The following is a 17,478-nucleotide window of genomic DNA, read 5'->3' on the forward strand; positions in this document are numbered from 1 at the left end:
TTATACGTATCGTGCTTTGAACCCGAGTTGTTGGATATCCAAATCGGGTGATCATCGAAGATAAATTATTATCTGTTTTTTAAAGAATGGTCTGAGGGAAGGTTCAAGTTGAACCCTCCATTATTTCAGTAGAGATGCGATTTTTAGATTTCACGTTACCCTCTGTTGACTTGCTCCTATTTTATGTACAGCTTACCTTTTTGGTGCAACAAGAGCTAAACGATGTAATAATACAAGGCTGGTGCATCTTCTTCTTTTTTTATGCTTATTTTATGCAACGATTTGGGGCTGCATGCTTGGATATAAGTAAGCACAACATCAATGCAGCAAGTTGCAAAGTCAGCACCAAATATCAACCAAGATCTTTAAACATAATCTGCATGAAAGCCTTGTTTCTCAACTACTGCCTTTACCCTAAATAAAAGAAGGCAGATTTATGTATCACTCTGTATGAATGAAAATACAATTATCCCATCAATCTTATTTTAATATCTTCAACATAAAATGCAGCTGTATATATGAGAAGCCTGCCTTTGCTTCATAAGGAAGTGAAGGGGTCTGTATAACATCTTCTAGCAAGTGTATCGACATTCTTCCAGCAGCGAAAACATGGGGTATGAACAGATCGTGCAAGGAGGCTTGACAACAAAGGCCAACCCTGGCAAAGCTACAATTCTGGCTCTTGGCAAGGCATTCCCTCACCAGCTAGTCATGCAAGAGTTTCTGGTTGATGGATATTTCAAAAACACCAATTGTGATGATTTAGAGCTCAAGCAGAAGCTAACTCGACTCTGTAACACTACTAACTTTTCTTCCGTTTAGTTTTTCACATCCAGTTAACTACTAGTGAATGCATGCCTATCCATATCTATTGAATCTATAAATGAGAGATCGTGTGGGGGATATGACACTCCTTACAATATATTGGTTTGTTTATGCGCATTTTCTAACTGAAAAACTCACATTTTCACTTTATGGAAACTTGTAGGCAAAACAACGACTGTGAAAACTAGATATGTGGTCATGTCAGATGAGATACTAAAAAAATACCCTGAACTTGCCATTGAAGGCCTCCCTACTGTCAAGCAGCGATTAGATATCTGTAACGATGCTGTCACACGGATGGCTATTGATGCTTCACGGGCTTGCATTAAGAAATGGGGCAGACTTGTATCTGATATAACTCACTTGGTCTATGTCTCATCGAGTGAAGCTAGGCTACCAGGTGGCGACCTCTACCTAGCAGAAGGTCTTGGGCTCAGCCCTGAAACACAGCGGGTTATGCTATACTTTGCAGGTTGCTCTGGAGGTGTCGCTGGCCTTCGCGTTGCCAAGGATATTGCTGAGAACAATCCTGGAAGTAGAGTTTTACTGGCTACTTCTGAAACTACTGTTATCGGTTTCAAACCACCAAGTGCAGATAGACCGTATGATCTAGTCGGGGTCGCACTCTTTGGGGATGGTGCTGGAGCTATGATAGTAGGCACAGATCCAATTCCGGTCACTGAAAGCCCTCTCTTTGAGCTTCATACAGCAATCCAGAATTTCTTGCCAAACACTGAAAAGACTATTGATGGGAGGCTAACAGAGGAGGGTATCAGCTTCAAGCTATCAAGGGAGCTTCCTCAAATAATTGAAGATAACATCGAGGGATTCTGTCATAAGTTGATAGGAAACGCCGGACTGACTGACAAGGATTACAACAAGATGTTTTGGGCAGTCCATCCAGGCGGGCCCGCAATCTTGAATCGGATGGAAAAGAGATTTGATTTGCTGCCTGACAAACTGAATGCTAGCAGAAGAGCTCTAATGGACTACGGCAATGCTAGCAGCAACACCATTGTGTATGTGCTGGAGTACATGATAGAAGAATGCAGGAAGATGAAGGAAGGCTCTGAAAATTGTGATTGGGGCCTGATACTGGCTTTCGGACCTGGAATTACCTTTGAGGGTATTCTTGCAAGAAACCTAGCTATGTAAAATATGATATGATGGTGCCTTAGTATTATAATAACTTGGTTCTCCTACAGCTAGTGGCAGAATAGCTCAGATTGCATTTTCTTGGCCAAAAACCTCCTTTGCTACGAGTGTGTTTGGTAGTGTGATTGCAATTGCTTTTCAAATAATTTTTCATGCCAAAATACATGCCAATGATGTTTTTTCATTTTTTAAAAATTATTTTTAACATCAGCACATCAAAACGATCCAAAACATACAAATCATATTAAATTTTAGCAAAAAAAAACAATTTCAAAATTTTTAAGAATGTAGCCGCAGCCGCGTTCCCAAACGTTTCCTGCAACTTGACAGCCCCATCAATTCGTTTTAACTATTTATCAAAATCTCCCCTAAGCCTACTCAAGACATGCTCTTATATCAGTTTTGATGGATATCAAAAGTTAGCACCTCATAAAGGTAACTAGATTTGCATCAACTCTCACAGCATGAACAGAAGAGAATATTAGCGCCGAAAAATTAATTAATCATCCATTAAATTATATTTTAAGTGCAAATATCCAACCAAAGTTTCTGCATCCCCAGCTTTACGAGTGAACCCACTTTTCTCCAGTCATGATTTGATAGAGAAATTTTAGGTGGCAACGTTGCTCATCGACCACACCATAAAAGAACTTTAGTTACACCACTCCAGAGGGGAGGCGGAGAACAAGCTGCCCTCCAAATACACTGCAAGAAAATTACAATCAGATATGTTGCAAAAAATAATTGTACCTTGATGTTTCAAATGCTTCTGATAAAAGAATGAAATTCACTTCTGGTAAAAGAATGAAATTCAAACATTAGCAAACCTTTTGACATAATAATAACAGAAATCCGCTAAGATGAAAGTCTGGACGATTTCTGAGATAAGAACCATAGAAGGCCATAATCCATACCCCAAGGCCACCAACAAGTGTCCACGAGTATCTAAAACCTGTTCAAAAGAAACAAGACTTTAATGGTAATTGCAACTCTAATCAGTTTATATTTTGATGGAAAAATTTGTTTCAGCCAAAGATTAGGCGGAAACAATATGAAGTACTTCTTTTTAGATAAAAAAAGAAGTGCATATGGCACATAAATTTTGTAAAATGACTCCTACAAAAACTGTGTTAGCATCAGGTTGGCATGATTGACTAGCAATAGTAAATGGGATGAAGAAAGAGAATCTCTGCCCATTCCAGTATCATTGATAACCAGTAGTTAACCACTATTCAATCCTATTCAGTAAATTGATTATTTTATCACAATAAACAATATTTGGTTTTGTAAAGTCTGTCTAAGACAGCAATGTTCCGCATTTTGATTGCATGCTCAAAACAAACCTCTTGTGACACCGAAATCACTTCATGATGTGGCTAGCTATCTGAAAGCATCAATAGCATTTAAAAGCAGCAACAAAAGCAGAGAGATACCAAACACAAACCCACTGGCAGAGCACCAAACGAGTCAGTAATTTTCAAGAACACCTAATCTGATAAGTTTAGGCTCCCTGGTTCAAAACATTTTCGTATGTTCCCTTTGGAACACATTCTAAAACCAGCTATATGAAGATTCAGATCTGCAAGAACAAACCTGGAGAACCCAATGGGCACAGCTCAAGAACCTTGCAACACCCAATGCAAATACATAATGAGCAGTGAATGGCTCAACAATCTGAAAGTAGAGGGGAAAAAAGACATGAGTTTCAACTTTCATTTTGAAAACATACTAAACTAAAACTTTTTAAATAATGAAATCAAAGCACCAAACCTTGGTGTTTTGCATGACCCGCAACTGAGGAAGCACAGAAACAGCTTCCAGGTATACACAGAATGCCCAGAGGATCCGGTTCAGTAGGTTATGAGCTGTTGACGGATGAATAAGCAAAGCCAAAACAGCACAGGGTGCCGCCTGCATCCAATTCAAAAGAAGAGTATGAGTTAAAGGTATTGCATGAGTTAAAGGTATAATCATTAACAAGTAATAAATATTCATAATCATTCCAGAGAAAGAAAGAGAGCTTGCTAAGCATGAAAGAAAGAATTTGAACTTGAATGTGAGAAAATCTAAGCAGCAACCTTAGTTGCATCCACAAGTTTGTGGGAGTATCATAAGGAGTATGCCATTGTCATGGAGTAAGCGATTAGAAAAGAACAAGAACAAAGAAGTATAAAGGAGACATTACAACTAAATAGTGAATATTGAAGGGGAAAAATTTAAAGAAGAGAAAAACATTATACTAATTCAACTTTCTAAATTGAAGTATATAAGTGAAGGGATGCACACAAAAGAGCTCAAGGATGCCTAAAAAATCCTCAATCAAAAGGTACACTAAAAAAAGAAAAAAGAATTGACTGCGACAAACATATTCTTGATAACATTAACACCTAAGCTCGGCTTGTGAACAAAGTGGTATTCATTCCCAGGTGAAAGAAGCACTAAACTTGCCAGAAATGCCTTTATTTTACATTTAAACTTACATTAATACAAACAAATGTAACTGTAACAGGAAAAATTAAATAGTCTTTCCTATTGAGTAACCAGAAATATACCTGTATTAACAAAACAGTGTGGAGTTAATCAAATACTCACCACATAATATAATGCAAAGTTGTCTTTGTCCTCCATGTAACTCGACTTCAGATTAAAACGGATCATATAAATAACCCACAGGGTTGTTGCCAACGTAGCTAAATCCAGTATGGTATGTATATCATATTCCATTACGAAGCTGCAGTACAACCTTACAGCTAAGAACATAGCTGTCAGCTCCTGAGTTTTCAGAGATAATCCTGAAAAACATTAAAATAATGTTAAAAGACAAAACTTTGCATCCAAAAACTAAAGATATAACCACAAAATCATTGCACCACAAAATCATTGGACCACAACAAGTTCCAAAAGTTCGCAGAAAAATCCAAGCTTTCTTTCTACTTACATTAGTTCCCATCAAACAAACAAATTTATCACTTAAACAACAAAAAAAATCCAAAACTTTATTTCAAAAGCTAAAGATAAAACCACAAAATCATTGAAACACAACAAAAGAAAACCCAACATTTTGCGCAATAATCCCAAATCTCTCTGATTCCATCAATTCCAAACAAAATTTTATCAAAACAACAAAAATGATCAACCAATTCAATCAATTCCGAATAAACAAAAAATATAACAACTCGTTGATCAACAAAAAAAAAATACTGAAATTTACCACAAGAATCCTACATTTCCCTCTAATTCAACCAATTCCCAATAAACAATCAATTCATTAATTAGAAAAAAAAATAAACGCTAAATCAGTGACGCACAACAGAAAAAATCAAAAATTCAACAAAAAAATCAAATCCTTCTCTCGAATGAATAACTCCCATCAAACAAAAAAATCAAAACCCTATAGATTTGGGATTCCGTTTAATTACCAGCACAAGTTTTCTCTTTCATTAACTTATAAATAAGCACAGAGATTCCAATGGAGTGAACAGCCTCAGCAGCCACAAAGAGGTTATCGTGATCGTGTACGATGAATCTGAGGAGCACCAGCGCTGACATTCCAGCCACCACCGCCAAAAACGCCTTGACCTTCGGAGGCTGCCGTCGCACCCACGTCGTAACCACATGGATCGGTCTCCTCGGTGGCCTCATCGTGGAATTCGATATGATTTTCCTGAGAAAGTGATGGAAATTGAGGGGAAATTAGGACGATAGATTGAAAAAGGGAGGGGATTTTTCTATTGGGCTTTCGCGGAATTATTTTCTTTCCTGTTATCTTTTGCTTAATTGTAATTTTTGTCTGAAAAGAAAGTAAAAGTCAGCACAGTCACTTTAGTTTCAAATAATTGATTAATTCAACCCATACATTTTAGTTTTATTCAAATTATATCCTTTGATTCTATTTTAAGCTAACATGTACCAAGTAATTAGCCTTCTTATTTAATCGATTCATGCAAAAATAAATTTTAAACTAAAATCTCGATTACTCGCTACCCTAAATTTTCAAGATTTCCTGAATCAATCTTATTAGAAGTCTTGTGATTCTAACCATTTAAATTATTATTTTCACATACAAAATCTGCAACATTTTAACAGTATTTTTTATTTCCAATTACCATGAATTTGAAGTTACAAACACATACCAAAGTTTCAAGATGTTTAAATTTTATGATCTTGAGTTTTAAATAATATTTGACAATGAAATGATTTTAGGATGTGGTGTAGATGATTTTGGAGCCAGATAATGGAACAAGGCAGGATCAAAACTCTGGAAAAATCAAAATAGGAACTTGAACTGCAGGCAGGAAGCTACAAAGACAAGGTTAACATCTGAAAACGACCGAGGGGTGTGTGTAGATAAGCTAGACAAGTTACATCAGAAGGTCCATGAATTTGATCTTCTAATGGGAGGCTTCATTTGTTTGTCTTCCTCGAGTGCCACCGTACCCAAATGAGAAGGGTCTTCCAGCATCATTTTTGCAACCAAGTAACCAGCAATGGACCAGGTTTGGGATTTACGAGCCTGTTTCCCAATGAAACGACCAAGTTTCCCATCGTAATATTCCGGCCAGTTGTCTTTTATTAATCTTGTTTCGGCGAGCTCGATAGCACGTCTTGCAATTTGGGGGCGGCCAGTCTTGATGCATGCCGCGGTGAGAAGCCACAAGAGCACTGCATCCATTGCAACAGCCAAAATGTCTCATAGATGATCTCAGTAGGGAAATACAGAAAGGTTACATCAGAGAGCTCAACATGGTTGACAGAGTAAAATAATGAAGATTTTAAGCAGGCATACAAGTGGGTTGAACAGGATTTAATAGCGTAGATACAGAATATAACTGTTGTTTCAATCGAAGGCCAAAATTCATGAAAGAATTTGCATAAAAATAGTTTAAGCTCTCTGACCAATTACTTGATGCACGAGTGGGATCAGATTCTCCAACAAAAAATGGGGTGCTTACAAGGCCTTTTTTTCTCTGATAAGAACAAGAAACTCTGGATCGATGTGTTGGGGATTAACATTCAGCGTTTCAAGGGGATAAAAATCATGTAAATACTGATTCAATAAAAATTCAAGCAAAGGCGTGGCATGGCAACAAAGTTAATCCTTTTGGGCCTCATTTTATCAAATGCATTATGCAGGCCAGATCTGCAATCAACCAAAAAACCATGGCAGATGTAGTTGCTTTATGAATTTGTTATCTTAAGGAAAATGTAGTGCAGTAGCATACCTGGCCAGGATCCTCCATTGTGGTAACTCCATCTAGTGTTTTTTGGATCACATCCTGTAACAATCCGCCATTCATGGCTCTCTATTGCTGGATAGATTACCTTGAGTGGCATTTCTCCAACCAATTCCTCCCACCGTGATTCTATAAGATCCATTATTGCGGTGGATTGTTCAGGGGTTGCCAAGGATGACAGAATTGCAATACAATTACCCAAGCAAAACCAACGGAAGTCCATTCTTGCTGGACTAACATTCCCGATAAAGTAACCACCACGGACTGGCATAAAATCAAAAATCCATTCTGGAAGAGAATCAGGTATTACATTAAACTTGTTAACAGCAGTATGAGAATATTCCTCTGTTTTATAGCGATATATATCATTAAGCTGTTTCAGGTCAATCCAATAATAGCTCCTCATGTGAAAACTTAACGCGTGAAGGCGTTTTGTAATCCGTTCTACAAACTCATTCCCCTCCTCATCTTGCTTCAGTAAAAGCAAAGCACATCTTAAAGCCATGAAGAAAAGTGCTTGAATTTCAATGGGATACCCATAAACACCCTGAAAGATGCATAGCCAAAGACAATACATGATTTGAACTTGAAAAATAAGCAAAGGATGAACATAGCAACAAGCATCACATTAAGTACAGTCCAAGTGGACAATAGATTAAGAGATGCCTCATTTGTAATTAACCAATGAAACTCACCATTCTGCGATCAACCATGCAGCATCCATCGGCGCAAAGAAGAGTCGGGAATGTGTCAAACCCCTCTGAAAGACATAAACTCAAAATTAGGCGCATACCCTTCTGACATTCTGGCTTTTCAGCCAATGATGTGTCGCCTGTGGACTTGGTGTATGCTCGGAGTAAGAAAATCCACCAAAACCCAGAATCAACAGGAGCCACTCTTCCTATTGCACTCTCACCAAAATCTGCCATCAAAGTCTCATTGTGCGTGACAGGATCGTGGAGTACTTTAAAACTTGCAGGCATTACCCCTTCTCCAAGCTGGAATCTGTCAATCTTTTTCTCCCATGATTGAAGGCGAAGAGTCTTCAAGATGAAATTCTTGACTATTTCAGGTTCCCCGTTCATCAGAAAAGCCAATGCACTTGGGACAAAATCTCTTACAAACACCTATGAAAATAAAGAAACCAAATTAATGTACAAACTCTAAACCCTAAAAGATTCCAAGACGCCGATTACAAATGCAAGACTGTCATTCTCATGCGATAATATCAGATGCATACATGCAAAAAACATGGAGTGGTAGAAAGGTTAATTTTGGAACACGAATCATAATCGCATTATAGACACAAAGGTAATCAAAAGGCAGAACGAAAAGGAAATAAATATCCCCTGAATGCAGCTTCAAACAAATCAAGTGAACGGTCAAGCAAAAATGGCAGCCATCCAACTTGCAACAAAATGATTCTATCTGCAGATAGTTAATACCCTGACAAACAAAATTTCTTATCATATAAAACAAGTTAGTAAAAATCAAGGGGTCTTCACCTGATCATAATTCACCTGTTCCTCAGAATTATCCAGTGCTGCTATGGTTCCAACAGGTTCACCACGAAAATAAACCAATGATCTCCTCAAAGCCTCCCAAGCTTCAGCCACAGTTGGATGTGTCTCAACCCCAAATTGTGATAATGGAGTATTAAACCCTGACCTTCTACCGGGAGAAGGCAAACAATTAAGGTGGTCAATTAACCTAAAATTATTCTCAACTCTTGACGAGGGACGAGGAGAAGGAATTGGCAACCCAGTAGACAATTCGCTTAGGGACCTTTCATCGCATGATCTTTGCCTATCCATATTCAAAGGCCTTGGTGGCCTATCAAAAATCCTTGAGAAATCCATTTCTTCAAGTTCAGCCATATCACAAAGGGTATCAGCATTTCTCAAGCTTCCTTTTAGAGACACATCTACATTAATACTAGACATTTGTCGGATGTTTTGCCAATGACAAAACACACAACTTTGAGTGCAACACCTTGTACAAACAACCTGCAATTGAATTCACCAGAAACAACCAAACTCAATGCATGTAAGAGAAAAACTTGTAATAACCGAGACGGGTTTTTCACTCTCTCTTTGAAAAACGAAAAACAAAGATTCAAGACTCAACCTTTCTGATCAGTTTTGACAAGTTTTCTCATCAACAAAACAGAAAGTCTTAACTTTCACACACCAAGCCCTCAAAGTTTCAAACTTTTTATTAAAAAAAAAACAAACAGCTACAACAAACCAAGTTATTTGCCGAACAAAAATAAGACCAGCTCCAAAGACAGCTTCAATGACCCAAAAAAAGGGAAACAAGCAGAGAGCAAGAGAGAGAAAAGAAGACAAACGGGCTCGCTTTGGAGAGGGTGACGAATGAACAGAACCGAAAACCTTTGAATCAAGTGGGCCCAAAATGCAAAATGTGATACTATATTGGTAGAGCATGACAGACAGGCGAGGCTGCCTGCATGTACGGACGGTTCGTGGGTCCACGTGGGATTCAAAACTCGATACTTGTATATGGAGAAGACAAACCTCAAATTTAGTTCCTAAACTATTGCTCAATTATCAATTAAGTCCTCACACTGAAAATCACCTTGTATTAGAAATTCTTAAATGAGTCTCCATTCAAATATGTTAAGCAAGTTTCGGCCTAAAGTGCATACCTTGTGCTAGTGCTATAAAATCCGCTCTGCCTAGATGGTTAGTCTATTAAACTAACACCCAGGTTGCTTGATCAGGCTGATGGATGGATCAAGTTTTAATATACTGTTTAATTTAAATATCAAAAGGATGTTGTCTCGACGATGATTTAACAACATAGAAGAGGATTTAATTAAGAAATTCTGTCATTAGAAACTTTATTGGGAACATGTTTAACTTAAGATCTGACAGCAGAACCGATAGATATTCTGGGGACTAGTTAATTTAGGGCATCCTTATAATGAGTGTGTGAAGGTGCATGAGCTTTGGAACTTGAGCCATGAAAGTAAAAAAAAATGAAATGGACACCAGTCCGTGACGTAATAATGCAAAGGGATCTCCTCTTTCTTTGCAGAGTGGAAAGATGTCCTTTTTTGCAGGTCGACAGTCTTCGTCATATCCAATAAAAGTTGGCAGTGGTAGTTGGTTTTTTTTGCACCCATTATGAGTTGGGATCGCCATGGAATTTATTGTTCCCAAGTTAGCATGAACAATAAGAGGAGCAGTGAAATCCTGTCTGTTACTCTGTTACCTCCTCTAGGGAAATGATTATAAATAGGACATATATATATATATATATATATATATATATAAACCATTCGGTTCATTTTAAAAATACTGATTACATGTTTTATAAACCATTCAACAATTATATCATGATAGTGACTATTCACAAGATTCATTTTTAAAATTACACAAGTCAGTCATCATGGGAAACTACAAGAAAATCACAACGCCATTATTATAGAACAACAGTGATCATTTACAAAACATTGTGGAGAGAAATTCACGGTATTCAAGTTAATTATAATTACGGGTTTGTTATAAAATAAAAGAGAGATAGATAAAAAGAAAATCACATATTGGCCAGCAAAAAGTGACAAAAAATCTCTACTATAATAAAAAAAACTATACATATTTTTTTTCTATTTTCTCTCTACCAATTCCCCCTTTCTTTTATGTTAATCTCTCTTCTATGCTATAAATATTCAATAACTACAGCTTGAATATCATGAAACTTATAAAAAATACATGATACTCTACTCATTGTGCAGCGATATAGAATAGGAAATATGTTGCACGCTATACATCATAAGAGGAAATATTTACGACATCTATCGTGGAAAACATATAGCAAGCCTTCTTGCAGGGATTGGAAAACATATAAGAAGCCTTTGGTTTGGAAAAGTAATGTCACTGTGAATGCATAAAACACCCCATCAAAGCAGTGACCATTGCAAATTCGGATGGAAATAGTCTTCTTGCAGGGTTTTTCTGTGCGTGTGTGATTAGGAAGCATTAATTCTTTAACCAGAGACCTATATATCATCCACTAGTGGAAAGACTATAATTCTTGGCTGAGGAGGTTGATTAGCATGAGATTCTCACTCAAGCAAACTAAGCTAGAGAGTAAAATATAGATTTTATGTGCGTTAGAAATCACAATATTCCTGAGAACTTGGAAGGTCGGGGAAATTAGGATCTCCCGGACTCGCGGCCTCTATAGGCCTCCCTTAACTTTCAGACCAACCTCTGCCTTTCTGCGATTTGAATAACGACGATGCGCAAGAGGGAAGCTTGCTTGGCCCATCAACTTTCGACGAACCTTTTCACATAAGCCCATCAACTTATAAGTGATTTATCAATCCCGAAAAAAATAAAGAATCTATCCCTTAAAGAAATTATTTTAGTTCCTTTTTATTTTTATGTTTATGATGTATTAAATTTGTTATTTCTCATTTCTCTTTCTCTATATCAAGGCCTGAAGAAGTATTTATTTATTGGAAATTTAAAATTTAGAAGAGAAAAAAAAATAGGAGTACACCCTCAGACACCAGTTATGGACCCAGTAATTTAAATGCAGAAAAAAGAAAATCACTTTTCAGTTCTTTTTGTACAGATTACAGAGCCTCTTTTGCCTGAGATGAATGGCTACCTTCAATATAAATTGGAAGTCAGGCCTCTATTGTTGGATGTTCACTGCACAATGAAATCTACCAATAATCCACTAGCCTGCTTTTTGCGTGAAAAGCTATACATAAAAACAGAGGATATATCTGAAGGAGCTTGGCCTTAATTTCTTGAAGAAGGTTTACAATGCTATCTTGTCATTTGCCACCAATTAACTTTATTAACTAGAGACCTTAACTTTGATGATGGTGATGATGCTGAGCTGAATTATGATAGAATAGGATTCAGCAAAATTTCTTTACCACACGCATCATATGCAATAGCAGTTGAAACGTTGTTGTGCTCACATGAGTTTAAACTAGCCATCCGTAAGGATATATGCTCCATTCCAGAAGAGCAGGCAAGCCAATGTATTCGTCAGTTAACAGTAGATCTATCAGAATCTATGGAATGGATGAAGCGTACTTGCTCATTGGCAGGCGGGGAAGTGTTTGGTGAATCAAGTGTGATTTGCAGCATTCATGGTTTTGATTTGCAAGTGGAACTTTTCGGAAGAGGATTGTACTGGTGCTAGATTCACTGAATATCACAGTCGGGAACAGCAGCATTGTTGGGCGGACTACAAAGGACTTGATGGCTGTAATCCGTCCTTACATTAGCCTTCTGGCTGGACTGGAGCCAGAGAGTGTCAATGAGTTCATCTCTTCTGTGACAGGAAGAACATCTGATGTCAGGCTTGCTGGAAACACGGCTGATATGCTGAAATTTGGTGCGTCCACCCACTGGGTCCTTGTGTTCTTTTCTCGTATGTACATGTCCTGCCGAAGCTTATACAGGCAAGCAGTCGCCCTTATGCCTCCAGATGTATCAAGAAAGATGTCGACGGTAATGAGGGATCCATTTACAGCATATTCTGCGTGGGATTGGATGGAAAAAACTGGTTGGACAGATGGGGGCTATTTTTCTTGGATTGTCCAACCTTCAGCCTCTCTGCCTGCCATTATATAATCTGTTTCTTCCATTTATCTTCAGGGAAGCATGGCAGATCGCTGTCCTCTAATTTATGTATTGCATACTATGGCTCTTCAGAAGCTTGTTGATTTGAACAGGCAGATAAAGTCTTCAGAGTATATGCAGCAAAGCAATGATAATATTTTCCGATTCAAGTTGCTTGATCATGCTGGCTCATCACTGTACCGCAAAAGGAGCAGAAAGTGGAACAAACACATTACCACTGTGAAGCAGGAGGCAGCAGATCTTACTGGGTTCATGATGAGTTACCTGTCATTATTGATTAATGACCAACTTGCAGTCTACTCTTCCAATGCTGGAAGTTGTCTAGATACCTGCAACCAAGCTCTGCATGGAAGTGATAAATGGGTTTTGGATGTCTGTCCCGTGAATGAGAAGTCATGCCTTCTGCAATTTGGTGGATTATATGCCGAAATATCAATATACGGTCCATTCATGCTAGTTAGAAGAAGTTGAAGATGTTCCCCAAGCATGCAATCCTTACTTCTCTTCCATCTATAACAAAAGGCCGTACATAGGTGGAAAGGCATCATACAAATGAAACTGGTATCCTGAATAAAATTTCTTTTCATTAAATCTCAGCAGAACTTCTGTCCGATTCTCTTCTGTATGAACATAAAGTAAGGGGCAATTTTACATACAATCCCCACGCTTCTCATGTGAATGCACGCATCATAATACAAACATTCAGTTCTGAAGCCAACTGTTGTTTTTCATAGTGTTGAAACTGCCTCTTTTCATAGTTTGTTCGCAGGCATTTAGCATCAAGGTTTTGCAATTTATTGGAGAAATCAGTCCTACCACTATCTGGGGACACCGAACTGAACGCGTCACCTAAATGGCAAGAGGATTTAAGTGCACTTGAAAACTCAGATGTTGTTTCAGGCAGAAAATCCTCTACATGTGATGAGATTGCAGTGGGGAAACCGATTTCCCATTTATTGTCTGAAATGCCTGCAGATATTTCCGGAGAATTGGCCATCATGAAATTTACAGCCTGTCAAAGTTTGCTTAGGCTTTTGTGTTGGATGCCAAAAGGATATATCAATTCAAAATCATTCTCACTTTATGTCACTTGCACACTCAATCCTGAAAGGTAAAATTGTGCCCCTCATCATTTCCAAACCATTATGCTTCAACGTGTCTTCTATTTATGTTTGATTCGAGCAAGCATACGCAGATTGTTTATGTAGGTTTTCCGCATGATAGCACAGTAGATGAATAAAAAACATTCTCGTTATTGTCCTGCACGTTGCACATGTTAAAATTGTGATGTCCACTAGTTTGGAGTAAAGTCAGCATGTATCCAAAAATGAAATAAAACCCTCAGGCCCTCACTAACCCTCCATTCCCCTCTCCGTATCCTTGGAAGTATATGTAATGGTATGCACTTGCAGTAATTAGTCTTACTTTCGCTTGAAGTTTCTGTTGATACATGTACTTTGTATCATGCAACATATGCTTAAGTTTCACCCATCTGTTGTCTACATATATGCAAAGATGAAACAACCCCCCACGCACACACCATCTCTGTGTCCTTGATTATATGCAATAATGTGTGCTTGCAGTAATTAGTTTGAAGTTTCTGTTGATACATGTACTTAGTATGATGTAACATATGCTTAAGTTCCACCCATGTGTGATATCTACATTTCAGGTTTGTGATTGGCCACCTGTTAGAATGCGGGGACTCGTTCTTCTCACGTAAACAGTATGAGCTTTTAAGGTTTCTGGTGACCTGCCGGAAGGCCCTGAAATACTTAATTATGGCGTACTGTGAGGAGAAAATTGGAACTACTCAATCCTCACTCATTCCTATTCTGTCTGAGGATGTACGTTCTGTATTATGGCTTTCCCAATCAATGTCCATCATATGTGTTCCTAACTCTAAGCAAATATCAATGTACTTGTGCAGTTGACTCCATAATTGCTGAGAAACCTTGCACAGAGCTACCCAATTCTGATGTTGCTCAGGAACAGAGCAGTGTGAACAAGTCTAATCCATGTTTGGATACCTCCAATGACTTTGAAAGCTGGAAAAGTGTTCTCATTATCGCTGAAAGTTTGGAGGAACAGACACAAGACTCGATTATTTCTTTGAAAGATGCTCTTTTTAAGAACGCGGGAGATGAAATTGATGTTGTTGATTGGAACAAATTATCTTCGATAGTTTCTTGCTTTTGTGGATTCATGTGGGGCCTAGCATCTGCGTTGGACACACAAATGCAACAGATAGTGATTATAAGGTGAAGCTGTTGAGATGGAAATCTGAACCCATCTCAAAAATTAGTCATTGTATAAATGTGTTCGCTGATTTTATTTGTTTTTCCTTCCACATGCTGTTTGTTGAGGATGATCACCAACCTGAACATTTATATGATGCTCGAAATTCTGTAAAGTCTAATGATAGCAGCATTGTACTGGGTTCAGGTGACTCCTGGAAGCTACTGTGGATAAACATAGTTCACAGCCGGATAATTGTTCCACTATTGCCAGCGTTCTAAGTAAGCTTGACTTACATGAATGTCAACCATTAAATAAGGATTGGTTGCAAAGTTTTCTGAAAGGTAATCTTCCTAAGGCGGCAGCACTAATCAGGCAGCTATTAATTGCTGTTTCAGCTATTCTGAGGCTCAATTTACAGACTATGTGTACTCTCTTTTTGTCTAGCATGGTGCCAAGTTTTACTGGCATATCTCAAGTCTTGCTCTTGAAGTTAGCAGATGGCACTGAGGTGCCAAAACCGTTCTCTTTTGTTTGGTTAGATGGTGTTCTGAAGTATCTGCAAGAGTTAGGGAGTCATTTTCCCATAACGAATCCTACCTTGACTAGAAATGCATATGCAAAGCTACTAGTGTTACTCTTGAAGGCTTTAGGAAAATGCATATCTTTACAGGGGAAAGAAGCTACTCTGGCTTCTCGCGATAAAGAATCAAGCACTAAGACACTCCATGGTCATATAGGATCAGCATCTCTTTCTTATCCATACCATTTAGATGAATTTAAAGCTAGGTTAAGGATGTCATTTAAAAGTATGATAAGAACACCATCAGAGTTGCATCTTTTGTCTGCAATACAAGCTATATAGAGAGAGCACTGATTGGAGTCCATGAAGGCTGCCCAATAGTTTATGAGATTAATACTGGGAATGTAGATGGTGGTAAGGTATCTTCAACTGTTGCAGCGGCATTGACTGCTTGGATCTGCTTCTGGAACATGTTTCAGGTAATATTCTGATTTCCTGACTGCTGTATATTGAGTAATGATTTTTTCTTTTTTTCTTTTTAGGAAGTCAAACCCGATTCTCCCTGCTTGCTAAACAGGCCATCTACCATTCTGCTAACGGGGATTGGTACATTGCATAATGATGTCCAAAAATTTTTCTCTTGTAATTGCAGATTGTTATACTAACCATGTACTTGCTATACATGTCATAGACGTTTAAATGTTGTTAAAAGGAACATTCAGAGTTCAGTGGCTGCTTTGTTCAACATAATTCTACATGTGCAAAGTCCATTAATTTTCTATGGGATAGCAATGGGCAGTGATAGGGATAAAGGACCAGATCCAGCAGCAGTCATTCTTGTGTGTGTTGAGGTACTAACTAGAGTTTCTGGAAAACGTGCTTTATTTCAAATGGATTCCTGGCATGTGGCACAGTCTTTACGTATACCAGCGGCACTTTTTCAAGATTTTGATCAACTGAGAATTTCTGAAGATCCAGCTTTATCTAATTCCTTGTTCTCGGACAACCAAGATCATAATCCTGTGGCAGGCATGAATTCCTTTGTTGCAGATCAACAATTCTCTGTGGAGTTATACACTGTATGCTGCCGATTATTATACACGATGATGTTTAGCTCAATCTCTGAAGAACCTGATTACTATGTTTGTAAATGTTGCAGATAGATTTGTTATCATCAGACCAGACTCGACATGCATATATACTCATAAAAAAAAAAGTAAAAATGACAGTATTCGCATATCCTACTTTGACAGTTAGTGTTTTGTTTTTCTTCTTCTTCCTGATCACACCTAAACACATGCTAAAACAACCAATTGTAGACAGTGCTTTGGTTCAGAATGTGTCTCTATGCTACGTTATAGTTGTCTCTACTCGATCATACAATCCGCATATATTATCCTTTTTGGTATTGTTTTATCTCAAGTTAATTCTTACATGTAATCATGTTGATAATTTTTGTAATCCAGTGAGTCGGAACGGTGCATTGCTCTACTTCAAGAATCTGAGCGTGTTCTTCTTCGCTGTTTGGAGATGGTGGGTGTTGATTTATCAGTCAGAAAAGGTTATTCTTCGAGGGGAGTTCAAGAGGGGGTAAAATGTGCTTGTTCCTTGCAATTTTTAAGCACAGCTATCATTGTTCTGATATATGCAGTTTCATTTCAAATTTAAAATGTAGATTCATGCAGCCCTAACAAGAACAATTTGGATGAAGCTCTGAGATCTGGTGTGTATGCTCGCTCCTTTTATTTATTTTAATATTCTTTAAGGTTAAAAAAAATAATTTAGCCTGCAACTTAGCTTGAGGTAAAAGATTATTTGTTTAAAAAAATTTATGTTTTTTTAGTTTTATTTTTCAGTATTTAATTTATTT

General features: G+C 37.8%; 3 protein-coding genes across 4 annotated transcripts; 1 reads left to right on the forward strand and 2 right to left on the reverse strand.

Annotated features, from left to right (window-relative positions):
* The first annotated feature begins 9 nt into the window (after positions 1-9).
* Positions 10-2,027, forward strand: LOC133680381 (type III polyketide synthase B-like). The gene is made up of 2 exons (XM_062103295.1): positions 10-793; positions 989-2,027. Exons 1-2 carry the CDS (start codon positions 610-612, stop codon positions 1,978-1,980), a joined length of 1,176 nt encoding a protein of 391 aa, XP_061959279.1. The 5' UTR covers positions 10-609; the 3' UTR covers positions 1,981-2,027.
* A 434-nt stretch (positions 2,028-2,461) lies between these two features.
* LOC133679357 (uncharacterized) lies at positions 2,462-5,767 on the reverse strand. Its single transcript, XM_062101928.1, has 6 exons — positions 5,400-5,767; positions 4,573-4,772; positions 3,751-3,891; positions 3,574-3,654; positions 2,808-2,932; positions 2,462-2,685 (listed from the first exon to the last, which is right to left on the reverse strand). Exons 1-6 carry the CDS (start codon positions 5,620-5,622, stop codon positions 2,637-2,639), a joined length of 819 nt encoding a protein of 272 aa, XP_061957912.1. The 5' UTR covers positions 5,623-5,767; the 3' UTR covers positions 2,462-2,636.
* A 460-nt stretch (positions 5,768-6,227) lies between these two features.
* LOC133679830 (probable alkaline/neutral invertase B) lies at positions 6,228-9,599 on the reverse strand. Of its 2 annotated transcripts, none has more exons than XM_062102536.1 (5): positions 9,462-9,599; positions 8,720-9,220; positions 7,910-8,341; positions 7,203-7,761; positions 6,228-6,642 (listed from the first exon to the last, which is right to left on the reverse strand). In XM_062102536.1, the coding sequence occupies exons 2-5, from the start codon at positions 9,155-9,157 to the stop codon at positions 6,347-6,349; spliced, it is 1,725 nt and encodes a 574-aa protein (XP_061958520.1). In that variant the 5' UTR covers positions 9,158-9,220; positions 9,462-9,599; the 3' UTR covers positions 6,228-6,346. The 2 variants fall into 2 exon arrangements, with proteins under 2 accessions (XP_061958520.1, XP_061958519.1); XM_062102535.1 differs by having other exon boundaries at positions 9,342-9,599.
* Positions 9,600-17,478: the final 7,879 nt, after the last annotated feature.

Source organism: Populus nigra, chromosome 19 (genome assembly GCF_951802175.1).
Source record: "Populus nigra chromosome 19, ddPopNigr1.1, whole genome shotgun sequence".
Taxonomy (NCBI): domain Eukaryota; kingdom Viridiplantae; phylum Streptophyta; class Magnoliopsida; order Malpighiales; family Salicaceae; genus Populus; species Populus nigra.